The following is a 13,987-nucleotide window of genomic DNA, read 5'->3' on the forward strand; positions in this document are numbered from 1 at the left end:
CAGAGACAGACAGACCAGTTCGCTAGATAGGCTAGCGAGATAGGCTATCTACCTAGCAAGAGATTTAGCCAAGCTAGCTCACCAGCTAGCTAGCTATCTTGGACCGCGATCGCTAGCTAGCTAGCTATCCAGGTATCTGGCTAAATATCCTGCTCGATAGATAGATAGTAGTGATGGGAATTCCGGCTTTTTTCAGAGAGCCGTTTTAAAAAGATCAGGCTCTTATGGTTCCCAAATGGCTCCTCAGTTTGTTTTTTGTTGTTGCTTAAATTAACTAACTACCAAAAAACCATGTAAAATTTTGTGAAAAACGAATTACTCATGTAAAAAAAATACACTATATGAAATATTTTTTTTATTTATATGGCATGATTTATATGTGCACAGAGAGCATCCACTAACTTTCACTTTCCCTGTGGTCACTCTAGTCTGATAATAATAATAATAAATTTCATTTATAAGTCACTAATTTGCTTTTCATATTAATAATGCTATCATCCCAACTAGTAAACAATATCATAATAGAATAATAATAACAGCATAATGTTCCTGTCTTACCCTAACGTCCCCAGCCCACCCTTCTCCTCACTGCTGCGTGTCTGTAATTCTCCCCTCCCTCCTCTACGGCTATCGACCAATCACGTGCGGCTTTAACCGAAGACCCATTACCTAAAAATACATACTCGAGATGATGTTGTATATCTTGGATAAAGAGTTTTTATAATAATAATAATAATAATAATAATAATAATAATAATAATAATAATACATTTTATTTCAAGCGCCTTTCAAAGCTCTCAAGGACACTATACAGTCACAGACAAACATAGATGCAATAATACATAAAATACAATTATAATTAGAATACAATAAATAAAATTTGACTCACATCACGCGGAATTATAATCCCTCCGTGAACATTTTCTACCCATTGAAGTTTCAAAATAAAATCATTCTACTTTGAATTATGAAATGGTCGGATAACAAAATGGCGACTCGTGAATTTACACAATGTTTCTAAACTCTGCTACAATAATGTTTAGATATTTGTTTTCACAATAAATAGTATTATCTTCATCAAGGCGTGTTTTGATACATTCGACCATTGTGGGAAAAATGCACTTACATATCAACACTAGTAAGGTAATATAATTAAAATGGAATGCAAAGCCGATGGTGGAATCGTGACTGTTTGGTTTTATAGGAGCTTGCGACACCGCCAATGCTCGATTTACAGGAAGCCACGCAGACTTGCATACCTCACTAGTCACTACCATCCTATCCAACCACAGTGCAGGACAAAAAAATCCACCCACAGTAGCTTCATCTGGTTTTTATTTTGACTAACTTTCACTGATGTTCACCAATCGCAAAAGCCTTGATTTGAGGAAATATGTCACACATTGAGATCGCACCGGAAATAGAAACTGTTTTCAGAAACGTATTTCTCTCTCAGGCATGGATTAACTAATATTAGGGTGAACTAGTATTTTAAATTGCAAAGTAATCTTCTTGGGATGTTGGTTGTGATGAATTTCCATTTTTGTATTATTTTGATAATACTAATTCAGTATATTCATTGTCACATTGTATTTTTTTCGTCTCACAGCTGCTTCTCGTGGCAAAGGTTGGTTGCATTATGGTGCATTTGAAGTCTATGGGATATGTGATTTTTTTAAACATTTTCAACCCCAGATAATATGTTCCACATCTGATAACATGGCCGTGAGAGTGACTGCCTTTCCAGCAGCTCATGTATTTTGTTTTTCTATTTTCATTCCTTTCATCACTTTGCCGCTGTGAAATGTAAATGTCTCCACTGCGAGACTAATAAAGGCAAATCCAATCCAATCCAACATAACACCAGTTTACATTAACATGATGACACTACATGGCGTACAATACGGGATTAGGTTATCAATCCGGAAATAATGTTGAGCAGTATGAACGTTTGGGTTAACAATTACATTCCTATAAAATAATATTATATTGACATTTTTTATTTGTTAGTTGCATTTGTTAGAGAAGTGTGTTTTTTCATGATTTATCTTTTAACTTACTTTTTCAGTTGACATGGAACGCATCACAAGCGACATACCCACCTGTCATTAAAATGAGAGATATGATTGGCTGCTGAATCACTCTCCTCTGCGTTGATTGGTTGAGAATCCAGGGGGGAAACGGGAAGAGGAAAAAAAATCTTGTCAACTAAACCTCACGCACTCTAGCGCCACGCGAAATTGACCCGTCTACCTCGTCCAATCCAAAACAAAAGTTAAACAAAATGGGATGCTTTTACTCGAAAAAATCCAAACGAAAATCGTTGCAAAAGGAAGAGAGGACATCGACGACCGTAGAAACGACGACGACCAGTAACGCTGTTCCCCTTGGCAACAACACGGACGAGGCGGCGCCGAAGCAGTACAGCTGGGACAAGCGAGAAAAGGTTCCCTTTGGATTTTATTTTCCTTCTTTTGCAATACCCACCATTAAACCGACTTTTAAAAAGTTGACTCACGTCACGCGAAATAATAATCCCTACGTGAAGTGTCGCTGCGGTGACGTTGAAGTCTGAGCGTGACACTTATTTTTTTTGCAAATGGCGAATGACTTGGTTGGCAAATGACGCGGATGGGCATGACAATCGGACATATTTTAGTTGTAGCGTCTGTCGTAGGCTGCAGGTGCATTTGAATGATCTATATTCTTGGCCAACAAAGCTTTGACTTTGCCTTTCGAACCATCGTTCTCTCTCTGTCTCTCGCTCACTCCGTGTCACTTGTTTTAAGCCACTTATGGGATTGCAAAACGCACTTTTTTTTAAGCAGCATTTAACCTGACCCACAGTTCAACTTCCGAGTTAAAGGACAACCGACACATTTTTCCTTAATGACATCAGAAAAACGTCTTATAGCATCTAAAATACCCAAAACACGCAGGCTGATATTTTTTAGTCAAATGAAAAACACCAATAAAAATGACTTAAAGTGTCCAAAAACGACTTCAAAATGACTTCAGTTTCAAAGTTTCAGAAGGTCCCGCCCCCTTGTTCCTGACGTCACGTAAGGACATCTTGCCTTGCTCGAGAATCAAAACAATGGCTTCAGATTCGGAGAAAATGCTTTTTTGTTACTCATCCAGTTATGAATATGATTCAAATAGTTCTGAAGAGGAAAGCGTACATGTTTGCAATCGATTAAATAATTTATTCCGTGCCATTTTGAGGCAATAGGGGGGCGAAATGTAGCACCAAAAAAGAGGCAGAAAATGGCGACAAAGCTCCGTGTAAGGAATTCATCAGCCCGTTTCCACAGGCTGATTCATTCTTTACACTGAACTTTGTCGCCCTATTCTGCCTCTTTTTGGTGAAACACGAAGTTTTCAGACCAAACAAGTATAGCAAAATATATTGACGTGATGGAATGACTGCTACAATGTGTTATTTTTTCGGTCAGTGGCGTTCCTTCAGTGACGTCATGTGAGGACTCATCACCAACTCAAAAACAAGACTTCCGGAATATTCAGTGCGAGTCTTCAAACGTAAAATATAGCTATATGCGGTGGAATCTTTGTAAAATACGCTGAGTAGAATTCATTTGAAATGATTTTACAAATTATGGACACAACTTGTCCGGAGGCGTCGGATGTCCTTTAAGTATTACTATTTGCCTTTATCCAGGTGGACCCTAAAGACTACATGCTGACAGGCCTCAAAGACGTCACGGCGGGTCGCCTCCCCGGGAAGCTGAACGGTCAACAGTTTGTCATCCAGGACTGCCACAACTGCGACATCTACGTGTTCGACCACTCGGCGGCCGTCACCATTGACGACTGCGTCAACTGTCGCATCTTCTTGGGCCCCGTCAAAGGCAGCGTCTTCTTTCGTGACTGCAAGGATATCCGCTGCGTGGTGGCGTGCCAGCAATTCCGTACGCGAGACTGTAAAAAGATGGAGGTGCTGTTTGCTTTTTCTATTTCTATTATTTCTAAGTGTAACATGATGTGCCGCTTGAATGTTAATGTTGTCTATGTGAATTATCAGATGTTCTAGTAGGCTTTCCTGACATCTATTTTACTTTTCGGAATTCACTCCACTATAACGGAGACTAGTTTGGTTGATGAGTATGGTTATGCTACTCAATTCTGTGTATTTATTTAATTAGTAATAATAATAATAATAATAATAATAATAATAATAATAAGCTATATACTGTAGCTAACTAGGTAGCTAGCTATCTAGCTTGCTAATAATAATAATACATTTCATTTATAAGTGCCTTTCAAAATACTGACATTCAGTATATTAGCTAACTAGATATTTAGCTAGCTAGCTATTAGTTATATATCTACTAGCTGGCTGACTAGCTTTCTATCTATTTAGCTTTCTATTAGCTATATACTGTAGCTAACTAGGTGGCTAGCTATCTAGCTTGCTAATAATAATAATACATTTCATTTATAAGCGCCTTTCAAAATACTGACATTCAGTGTATTAGCTAACTAGATATTTAGTTAGCTAGCTATTAGCTATATATTAGCTGGATGGCTAGTTTTCTATCTATTTAGCTTTCTATTAGCTATATACTGTAGCTATCTAGGTGGCTAGTCTATGGGATATGTGATTTTTTTAAACATTTTCAACCCCAGATAATATGTTCCACATCTGATAACATGGCCGTGAGAGTGACTGCCTTTCCAGCAGCTCATGTATTTTGTTTTTCTATTTTCATTCCTTTCATCACTTTGCCGCTGTGAAATGTAAATGTCTCCACTGCGAGACTAATAAAGGCAAATCCAATCCAATCCAACATAACACCAGTTTACATTAACATGATGACACTACATGGCGTACAATACGGGATTAGGTTATCAATCCGGAAATAATGTTGAGCAGTATGAACGTTTGGGTTAACAATTACATTCCTATAAAATAATATTATATTGACATTTTTTATTTGTTAGTTGCATTTGTTAGAGAAGTGTGTTTTTTCATGATTTATCTTTTAACTTACTTTTTCAGTTGACATGGAACGCATCACAAGCGACATACCCACCTGTCATTAAAATGAGAGATATGATTGGCTGCTGAATCACTCTCCTCTGCGTTGATTGGTTGAGAATCCAGGGGGGAAACGGGAAGAGGGAAAAAAATCTTGTCAACTAAACCTCACGCACTCTAGCGCCACGCGAAATTGACCCGTCTACCTCGTCCAATCCAAAACAAAAGTTAAACAAAATGGGATGCTTTTACTCGAAAAAATCCAAACGAAAATCGTTGCAAAAGGAAGAGAGGACATCGACGACCGTAGAAACGACGACGACCAGTAACGCTGTTCCCCTTGGCAACAACACGGACGAGGCGGCGCCGAAGCAGTACAGCTGGGACAAGCGAGAAAAGGTTCCCTTTGGATTTTATTTTCCTTCTTTTGCAATACCCACCATTAAACCGACTTTTAAAAAGTTGACTCACGTCACGCGAAATAATAATCCCTACGTGAAGTGTCGCTGCGGTGACGTTGAAGTCTGAGCGTGACACTTATTTTTTTTGCAAATGGCGAATGACTTGGTTGGCAAATGACGCGGATGGGCATGACAATCGGACATATTTTAGTTGTAGCGTCTGTCGTAGGCTGCAGGTGCATTTGAATGATCTATATTCTTGGCCAACAAAGCTTTGACTTTGCCTTTCGAACCATCGTTCTCTCTCTGTCTCTCGCTCACTCCGTGTCACTTGTTTTAAGCCACTTATGGGATTGCAAAACGCACTTTTTTTTAAGCAGCATTTAACCTGACCCACAGTTCAACTTCCGAGTTAAAGGACAACCGACACATTTTTCCTTAATGACATCAGAAAAACGTCTTATAGCATCTAAAATACCCAAAACACGCAGGCTGATATTTTTTAGTCAAATGAAAAACACCAATAAAAATGACTTAAAGTGTCCAAAAACGACTTCAAAATGACTTCAGTTTCAAAGTTTCAGAAGGTCCCGCCCCCTTGTTCCTGACGTCACGTAAGGACATCTTGCCTTGCTCGAGAATCAAAACAATGGCTTCAGATTCGGAGAAAATGCTTTTTTGTTACTCATCCAGTTATGAATATGATTCAAATAGTTCTGAAGAGGAAAGCGTACATGTTTGCAATCGATTAAATAATTTATTCCGTGCCATTTTGAGGCAATAGGGGGGCGAAATGTAGCACCAAAAAAGAGGCAGAAAATGGCGACAAAGCTCCGTGTAAGGAATTCATCAGCCCGTTTCCACAGGCTGATTCATTCTTTACACTGAACTTTGTCGCCCTATTCTGCCTCTTTTTGGTGAAACACGAAGTTTTCAGACCAAACAAGTATAGCAAAATATATTGACGTGATGGAATGACTGCTACAATGTGTTATTTTTTCGGTCAGTGGCGTTCCTTCAGTGACGTCACGTGAGGACTCATCACCAACTCAAAAACAAGACTTCCGGAATATTCAGTGCGAGTCTTCAAACGTAAAATATAACTATATGCGGTGGAATCTTTGTAAAATACGCTGAGTAGAATTCATTTGAAATGATTTTACAAATTATGGACACAACTTGTCCGGAGGCGTCGGTCCGGAGGCGTCTGTTGTCCTTTAAGTATTACTATTTGCCTTTATCCAGGTGGACCCCAAAGACTACATGCTGACAGGCCTCAAAGACGTCACGGCGGGTCGCCTCCCCGGGAAGCTGAACGGTCAACAGTTTGTCATCCAGGACTGCCACAACTGCGACATCTACGTGTTCGACCACTCGGCGGCCGTCACCATTGACGACTGCGTCAACTGTCGCATCTTCTTGGGCCCCGTCAAAGGCAGCGTCTTCTTTCGTGACTGCAAGGATATCCGCTGCGTGGTGGCGTGCCAGCAATTCCGTACGCGGGACTGTAAAAAGATGGAGGTGCTGTTTGCTTTTTCTATTTCTATTATTTCTAAGTGTAACATGATGTGCCGCTTGAATGTTAATGTTGTCTATGTGAATTATCAGATGTTCTAGTAGGCTTTCCTGACATCTATTTTACTTTTCGGGATTCACTCCACTGTAACGGAGACTAGTTTGGTTGATGAGTATGGTTATGCTACTCAATTCTGTGTATTTATTTAATTAGTAATAATAATAATAATAATAATAATAATAATAATAATAAGCTATATACTGTAGCTAACTAGGTAGCTAGCTATCTAGCTTGCTAATAATAATAATACATTTCATTTATAAGTGCCTTTCAAAATACTGACATTCAGTATATTAGCTAACTAGATATTTAGCTAGCTAGCTATTAGTTATATATCTACTAGCTGGCTGACTAGCTTTCTATCTATTTAGCTTTCTATTAGCTATATACTGTAGCTAACTAGGTGGCTAGCTATCTAGCTTGCTAATAATAATAATACATTTCATTTATAAGCGCCTTTCAAAATACTGACATTCAGTGTATTAGCTAACTAGATATTTAGTTAGCTAGCTATTAGCTATATAGCTATTAGCTGGATGGCTAGTTTTCTATCTATTTAGCTTTCTATTAGCTATATACTGTAGCTATCTAGGTTGCTAGATATCTAGCTTGCTATCTGTTGGCTATCTATTAGCTATCTACTAGCTGGATAGCTAGCTTTTGATCTATTTACTTCCGGGTTGAGTGAATGCTGGCGCATGGCAGAAAAAAACTGATCCTGTGACTGTAAAGTGACCTTGAGAGTTTTGAAAGGCGCTTATAAATGAAATTTATTATTATTATTATTATTATTATTTATAATAATAATAATAATAATAATAATAATAATTATTATTATTATTATTATTATTATTATTATACATTTCATTTACAAGTCTCTTTCAAAACTCTCAAGGTCACTTCACAGTTACAGAATCAGTTTTCCTGCGGGTGAACAGCGGCAGCCACATGCGCCAGCGTTCACTCAACCCGGAAGTAACTCAAATAGATAGAAAGCTACCTGGCCAATAGACAGACAGCTAGCTATATAACTAATAGATAGCCAGCCAGATAACTAGCCAGTGAGCTAATAGGTAGCAAATAGATAGCTAATAGATAGCAAATGGATAGCTAGCTAGCAGACCAGTTAGCTAATAGATAGCAAATAGATAGCTAATAGGCAGCTAATAGATATCAAATATATAGCCAGCTAGCTAACTAGTTAGACAGCCAAATAGCTAATAGATATCAAATATATAGCCAGCTAGCTAACTAGTTAGACAGCCAAATAGCTAATAAATAACCAGCTACGTAGCTAGCTTGCTAACCAGGCAGCTAATAGAGAGCAAATGGATAGCAAATAGATAGCCAGCCAGGTAGCTAGCTAATAGATAGCAAATATTATTATTATTATTATTATGTCTGGAATCATGGGCAAAAAGTTTTAAAATTTGTTTTATTTTAGGTTTGAGTAGGGGGGGATTTTATTATTATTATTATTATTATTATTATTATTATTATTATTATTATTGTAGAAGCTAACGACTTGTCACCACAGGTGTTCCTGTGCTGCGCCACGCAACCCATCATCGAGTCGTCCACCGGCGTAAAAATGTCCTGCTTCCAATACTACTACCCCGAGCTAGCCTTCCACTTCAAAGATGCCGGCCTGAGCATCTTCAACAACAACTGGAGCAACGTCCACGACTTCACGCCCGTGGCCGGCGAGACCAACTGGAGCCTGCTGCCCGAAAACGTCGCCGTGCTGGAGTCCGTGCCGGCCCCCGGCGCCGACTCGGACTTCAAGGGGGTCCGCGTCTCGGCGGACGCGGCGCGTAGCATCGTGCCTTTGACCAAGGGAGGCCGGCGCAAGGATAGCGACGAGTCTTGCCTGTTTGTGTTTTTCGCCGGGGAGTACACCACCGCCAATGCGCGCAAAATGATTGACGAGGTGAGGAAGTTATTTGAGATGCAAAGATGTATGATATTAAAAAATAGGTAGAGTGATACCTTGGCTTACGGACTTAATTGGTTCCTAGACAGTGTGTGTAAGGCGAAAAGTGTGTATCCCAAATATTGATTTCCCATAGGAAACCATTAAAATGAGAATAATCGGTTCCCAGATCCCCATAAAACATAATTTTTTACTTCTACCTTCTAATTTTCTAAGCCTTAAAACTACACAAAATATACCTTATTTTATGTATAATAAATGTGCTATGGTATTGAAATTAAAGAAATAAACTACAGTAAAGTCTCGTTATATCGATATCGGATATATCGATAGTCCCGGTTATATCGATACTATTTCTATGCACGCACGGAGAAAATTACATGCAAACAGGGTCGGATATATCGATAGTCCCGGTTATATCGATATTTTTTCGGACTCCCTTGAATATCGATATAACGAGATTTACTGTACTATATAATAAAGTTGTTTTATTGACCTTTGTGATGGTCAATGGAGTGGCCGGTTTCATCAGCATTAAACACTAGATGAGGAACGTAGCCTTCTTCTTTCACCATCTTGAGGAATGATCCCTTGTAGGTGGTTTCTCTGCCATAATTTTACCTAGTTCCTCATCAATTGTGTTCTCTTTAGCTGGGTTGATAGCTTTTTGCATCAGGTGTACAGATGGCTTGTGCGGGTTATTTGTGGAGCCTGATTAATGGGAATTTTAACCTTGCAGTCTACACTCAGCCTTTAAACTATCAAAGTTGAAACAAGTCCAAATTTCACGTTTTTGTATCCATTTTTTCACTCTCTCTGTTGTCTGCCTGTCTCTTTAATTTTTAACACCGCCCCCCCCCCCCCTCACTTCTGCGTTCTTGACCAATCACATGGCTTTAACCTAAGACTGGGGACGGGGAATAGAGGACCAAAAAAAATGTCGGCGGCCATTTTATTTTTGCGAAGAATGGCTTCACTCTCGCTCTGTCTGTAAACTCGCCCCCTCTCACTGCTGCGTTCTTGACCAATCACGTGGCTTTAACCGACGACTGGGGGCGGGGAATAGAGGACCAAAACAAGCCGGTTGCCATTTTCTTGTTCGGAGAACGGGCTCGTTCATGAACGACACATCATTTATTGCGGCAGCTCCGTGTGTAACCCGAAAAATAGTTTGTATGCCAAGGTAAATTTTTCATAAATTTAACGTTCGTAACCGAAAAAGTTCGTAAGCCAAGGGGTTCGTAAACCGAGGTAGCACTGTATCAATTTTGGCTGTGATAATTCCTTCCCATACTTCCTTCCGCACCAAATGTGACTTTTCCCCTCCATTCAGGCGACCGCCAAAGGCTTCGTGCTGATCCAAACAAAAGAGGTGTCGATGCGGCCCGAAGACGTCAAGCGTGTGTTCCAGAACGATGCTGAGGATCTCGTGGAATGGATCGGCAAAGGTCACTTACTGTCTTAGATTGTTGCATCGTTCTATTTCGCTCACAAATAACAATCAAGTACATTTCATTAACTCATTCACTGCCAGATGATGTGCAAAAAATGTGTCCACGCCAGTGCCAGGGTTTTTGTCATTTTCACTCAAATTGCAGAGCCCACAGAATATTGAGTTTTAGGACTAGATAAACATTCAATTCAGCGTAAGAAACCTTAGACTATCTTCTTTCATCAGAAAAAAAAGTTAATTCCTAAGTTATACAGGTTTGGACTTATCTGAGCTTGAAATGGGGGCGGCGGTACAAAATACAAGGCAATACATGTACATATTGGTTTATATAGCGCTTAAACAACAGCTGAAGCTGCAACAAAGCGCTAACATAGACAAAAGGCAAATGCTGCCCCCTCGTGGGATGGGTAATACATTGCCACAGGTCTGACCATCGCTTTATCGGCACCCCCAGCAAAAACAAAACCAGAACAAATTCGGGAATGGCGCTCCATGTCATGCTTTTTTATTTTTAAACCAGGTTTCTGAGCAAGGTCGAGAGGTCAAATGTGTGTTTGACAAACGAATTTGTATTAGCTAGCTGGCTAGCTGTTAGCTGGCTGGCTGTTGGCTGGCTGGCTAGCTGTTGGCTATCTGGTAATCTATTAGCTATTTATTAGCTATCCATTAGCTAGCTAGCTAGATGTTAGCTGTCTAGCTGGCTGGCTGCAAGCTGTCTAGCTGGCTAGCTATTGGCTATCTGGCTATCTATTACCTATTTATTAGCTATCCATTAGCTAATAAAAATTATCCTGTGAATGTAAAGTGACCATGATAATTTTGAAAGGCGATTATAAGGGAAATTTATTATTATTATTATTATTATTATTATTATTATTATTATTCACTAGATTTAATTGGAAACTGTTTTTTTTTATTTACTTTTTATTGTAAAAGGTCCTGTCATTGCCCTGGAGCTTAACGGTGACGGTGTGGTGGAAGCCTGCAAGAACATAGCCGGCGAGGTGTTTGGAGGCACTAAGGTTAGCATTGCTTTTGTTAGCATTGCTTTACTCATGACAAGAAGATATGTCCATTGAAATGAAGCAAAAAAAAAAGATATTTTTTTTATATTATATATAAATATATATATTTTATATATAATATAAATATAAATATATATATTTTTTATTTAATTATGCCATTTGTATGTGTTTTTATGTATCGCAATATTATAGAATGCATTTTTTTTATTTGACGAAACCACAATTATTATTATTTTTTTTAGACATTGTTGAATTTTTATTAATATCGCCCCTCCACGCAGGTTTTCGTCTCAGACAACAAGAACACATCTTCCCGCGATGTGGACAACTTCTTCAACTTTGCCGACATGCAAATGGGTTTGTGAGGAGAATCCCGTCCCGACGTTTGGACGGTACTTTTTTTTTCCTTTTTTTATTTTTTGCACTGCTACAATCACCATCCTGGGCCACACACCATCCTGACCCGCTACTGCTGCTTTCAGAAATAATCCACAGCTGTAAACACACCAAAAGGGTTAACCCTAAAATGTAATGTTTAATGACCCAAGTAGCTTTGAATGTACAGTACAGCGCGCCCGGCCTCCATTTTATATTATTTATGCAGCCTGATGCTAATTGAAAATCGCGCTCCTGCTGTCCACATTTTTACCACTCGCTGTTTGTTAGCGTGAAAGCTGAGAGAAGTACTCGCAATCCCGTACAGTGATACCTCGGTTTACGAACCCCTTGTCTTACAAACTTCTCAGTTTACGAACGTTAAATTTATGACAATTTTTCCTTGGCATACAACCTATTTTCCGGGATACACACGGAGCGCCACAATGAGTGATGTGTCGTTTGCAAACGAGCCTGTTCTCCTAACAAGAAAATGGCAGCCGGCTTATTTTTGTGCTCTATTGCCCGCCCCCAGTCTTCAGTTAAAGCCACGGGATTGGTCAAGAACTCAGCAGTGAGTGGGGGTGGGGTTGCAGACAGAGAGAGAGTGAGGCCGTTCTCCAAAAAAGAAAATGGCAGCCGACTTTTTTTTGTCCTTTATTCCCCGCCTCCAGTCCTCGGTTAAAGCCACGTGATTGGTCAAGAACGCAGCAGTGAGGGGAGGTGGTTTACACATTAAAGAGACAGGCTGACGACAGAGTGAGAGTGGGAAAATGGATAGAAAACAGTGAAATTTGGACTCTTGATGCAAAAATCTATCAACCCAGCTAAACAGAACACAATTGATGAGGAACAAGGTAAAATTATCGCAGAGAAAGCACCTACAAGGGATCATTCCTCCAGATGGTGAAAGAAGAAGGCTACATTCCTCATCAAGTGTTTAATGCTGATGAAAGCGGCCACTCCATTCCATCAAGCCATCAACGACCATCACAAAGATAAATAAAACGACTTTATTATATAGTACAGTTTATTCATTTAATTATAATGCCATAGTACATTTATTATATGTAAAATAAGGTATATTTTGTCTGGTTTTAAGGCTTAGAAAAGTAGAAAATTATGTTTTATGGGGACCTGGGAACGGATTATTCTCCTTTTAATGGTTTCCTATGGGAAATTCATTTTTGGGATACACACTTTTCACCATACACACTGTCTGGGAACGAATTAAGTTCGGGAGCCAAGGTATCACTGTAGTTGTTCATGGTTGCTTGGCAGCACTGGTCAATATGTACTTACATGTAGTTTGTATTTATTTTATTTTGATGCTCACCTCTGTCAAAATGTGAACGTGTAGCGTTCGTTCGCTTCACTGTCTGAAACATCAGGAGCACAAGAATGCCTCTTTTTTTATGTATAAATCTTTGTAAAGATTGTCACGTGTGTGTACTATACTTTAGTGTACGATGGAACGCACTTTTTGTTTACTCAAAAAAGAAATGAACATGTATGCTTTTTTTTTTTAATGTAGGCCATCATGTGATTTTTTTTTTTGCACAGTGTGTTTTATATGCTTTGAATGTTTTTGTATAGAAGCCAACTGATATTTGACGCTGTATGTTTTTAGTAAAGATTTTTACATTTGTGACACTGTTCATATTTTTGGTTGTCTTTATTGTAGATCTGTAAGAGTTGGAAGGAAAAATGCTGATTTCCTGTCCACAATTCAGTAATGGATCAGCTTTCATTTCCACTAAAAATAAATTTCATATGCCATTAATTAGTTGGACAATCTTTCAGATGGGCAGAAAGGCCCAAAATGTATGTCAAATCATAAACTATTCAGTCAGTAAATAACAAATAAATTAATTCGTGTTTGAAAACATGTTATTTGAAGGACAAATCGTGTCATTTTTTTTTCTTTTTATGTCGTGTTAAGTCAATACCCAAAAAGTAGACATCGGCTTCAAAAAAGATTACTGACCTCTAAATTGTTCTACTTTTATTATCGATTGAATTGTAAGTTTTACATTGTATGTTTCAGTTTGATAATATACGTTTAAAACATTCATTTTTAATTACATTACCGTCACAATGAATATTAATAAAATCTAAGTCTATATCCACCCGTCCAAACGCCTGACCTCAGCGTTAAAATCGAACGCGCTCACTAGTTGAAACCGGCCGGGTTTAGGACCCGGCGGGCTTTTCGGTACAATAGC

The 13,987-nt window shown here is 38.9% G+C and overlaps 2 protein-coding genes across 2 annotated transcripts; both read left to right on the forward strand.

Annotated features, from left to right (window-relative positions):
• The first annotated feature begins 2,197 nt into the window (after positions 1-2,197).
• rp2 (RP2 activator of ARL3 GTPase) lies at positions 2,198-4,051 on the forward strand. Its single transcript, XM_089000996.1, has 3 exons — positions 2,198-2,446; positions 3,680-3,955; positions 4,043-4,051. Exons 1-3 carry the CDS (start codon positions 2,285-2,287, stop codon positions 4,049-4,051), a joined length of 447 nt encoding a protein of 148 aa, XP_088857122.1. The 5' UTR covers positions 2,198-2,284.
• Positions 4,052-5,151: 1,100 nt separating this feature from the next.
• Positions 5,152-13,420, forward strand: LOC148895106 (protein XRP2-like). Its single transcript, XM_089001690.1, has 6 exons — positions 5,152-5,398; positions 6,646-6,921; positions 8,514-8,906; positions 10,243-10,357; positions 11,299-11,384; positions 11,669-13,420. The coding sequence occupies exons 1-6, from the start codon at positions 5,237-5,239 to the stop codon at positions 11,750-11,752; spliced, it is 1,116 nt and encodes a 371-aa protein (XP_088857816.1). The 5' UTR covers positions 5,152-5,236; the 3' UTR covers positions 11,753-13,420.
• Positions 13,421-13,987: the final 567 nt, after the last annotated feature.

This window comes from Hippocampus bargibanti, linkage group LG07 (genome assembly GCF_051943395.1).
Source record: "Hippocampus bargibanti isolate YZ-2025 linkage group LG07, ASM5194339v1, whole genome shotgun sequence".
Taxonomy (NCBI): Eukaryota; Metazoa; Chordata; class Actinopteri; order Syngnathiformes; family Syngnathidae; genus Hippocampus; species Hippocampus bargibanti.

Coding starts and splice junctions, on each gene's coding strand:
- rp2 (XM_089000996.1), top strand. CDS start 2,285: ATGGGATGCTTTTACTCGAAAAAATCCAAACGAAAATCGTTGCAAAAG. Junction 2,447..3,679: donor GCTGGGACAAGCGAGAAAAG/GTTCCCTTTGGA, acceptor GCCTTTATCCAG/GTGGACCCTAAAGACTACAT.
- LOC148895106 (XM_089001690.1), top strand. CDS start 5,237: ATGGGATGCTTTTACTCGAAAAAATCCAAACGAAAATCGTTGCAAAAG. Junction 10,358..11,298: donor CGTGGAATGGATCGGCAAAG/GTCACTTACTGT, acceptor TTATTGTAAAAG/GTCCTGTCATTGCCCTGGAG. Junction 11,385..11,668: donor AGGTGTTTGGAGGCACTAAG/GTTAGCATTGCT, acceptor CCCTCCACGCAG/GTTTTCGTCTCAGACAACAA.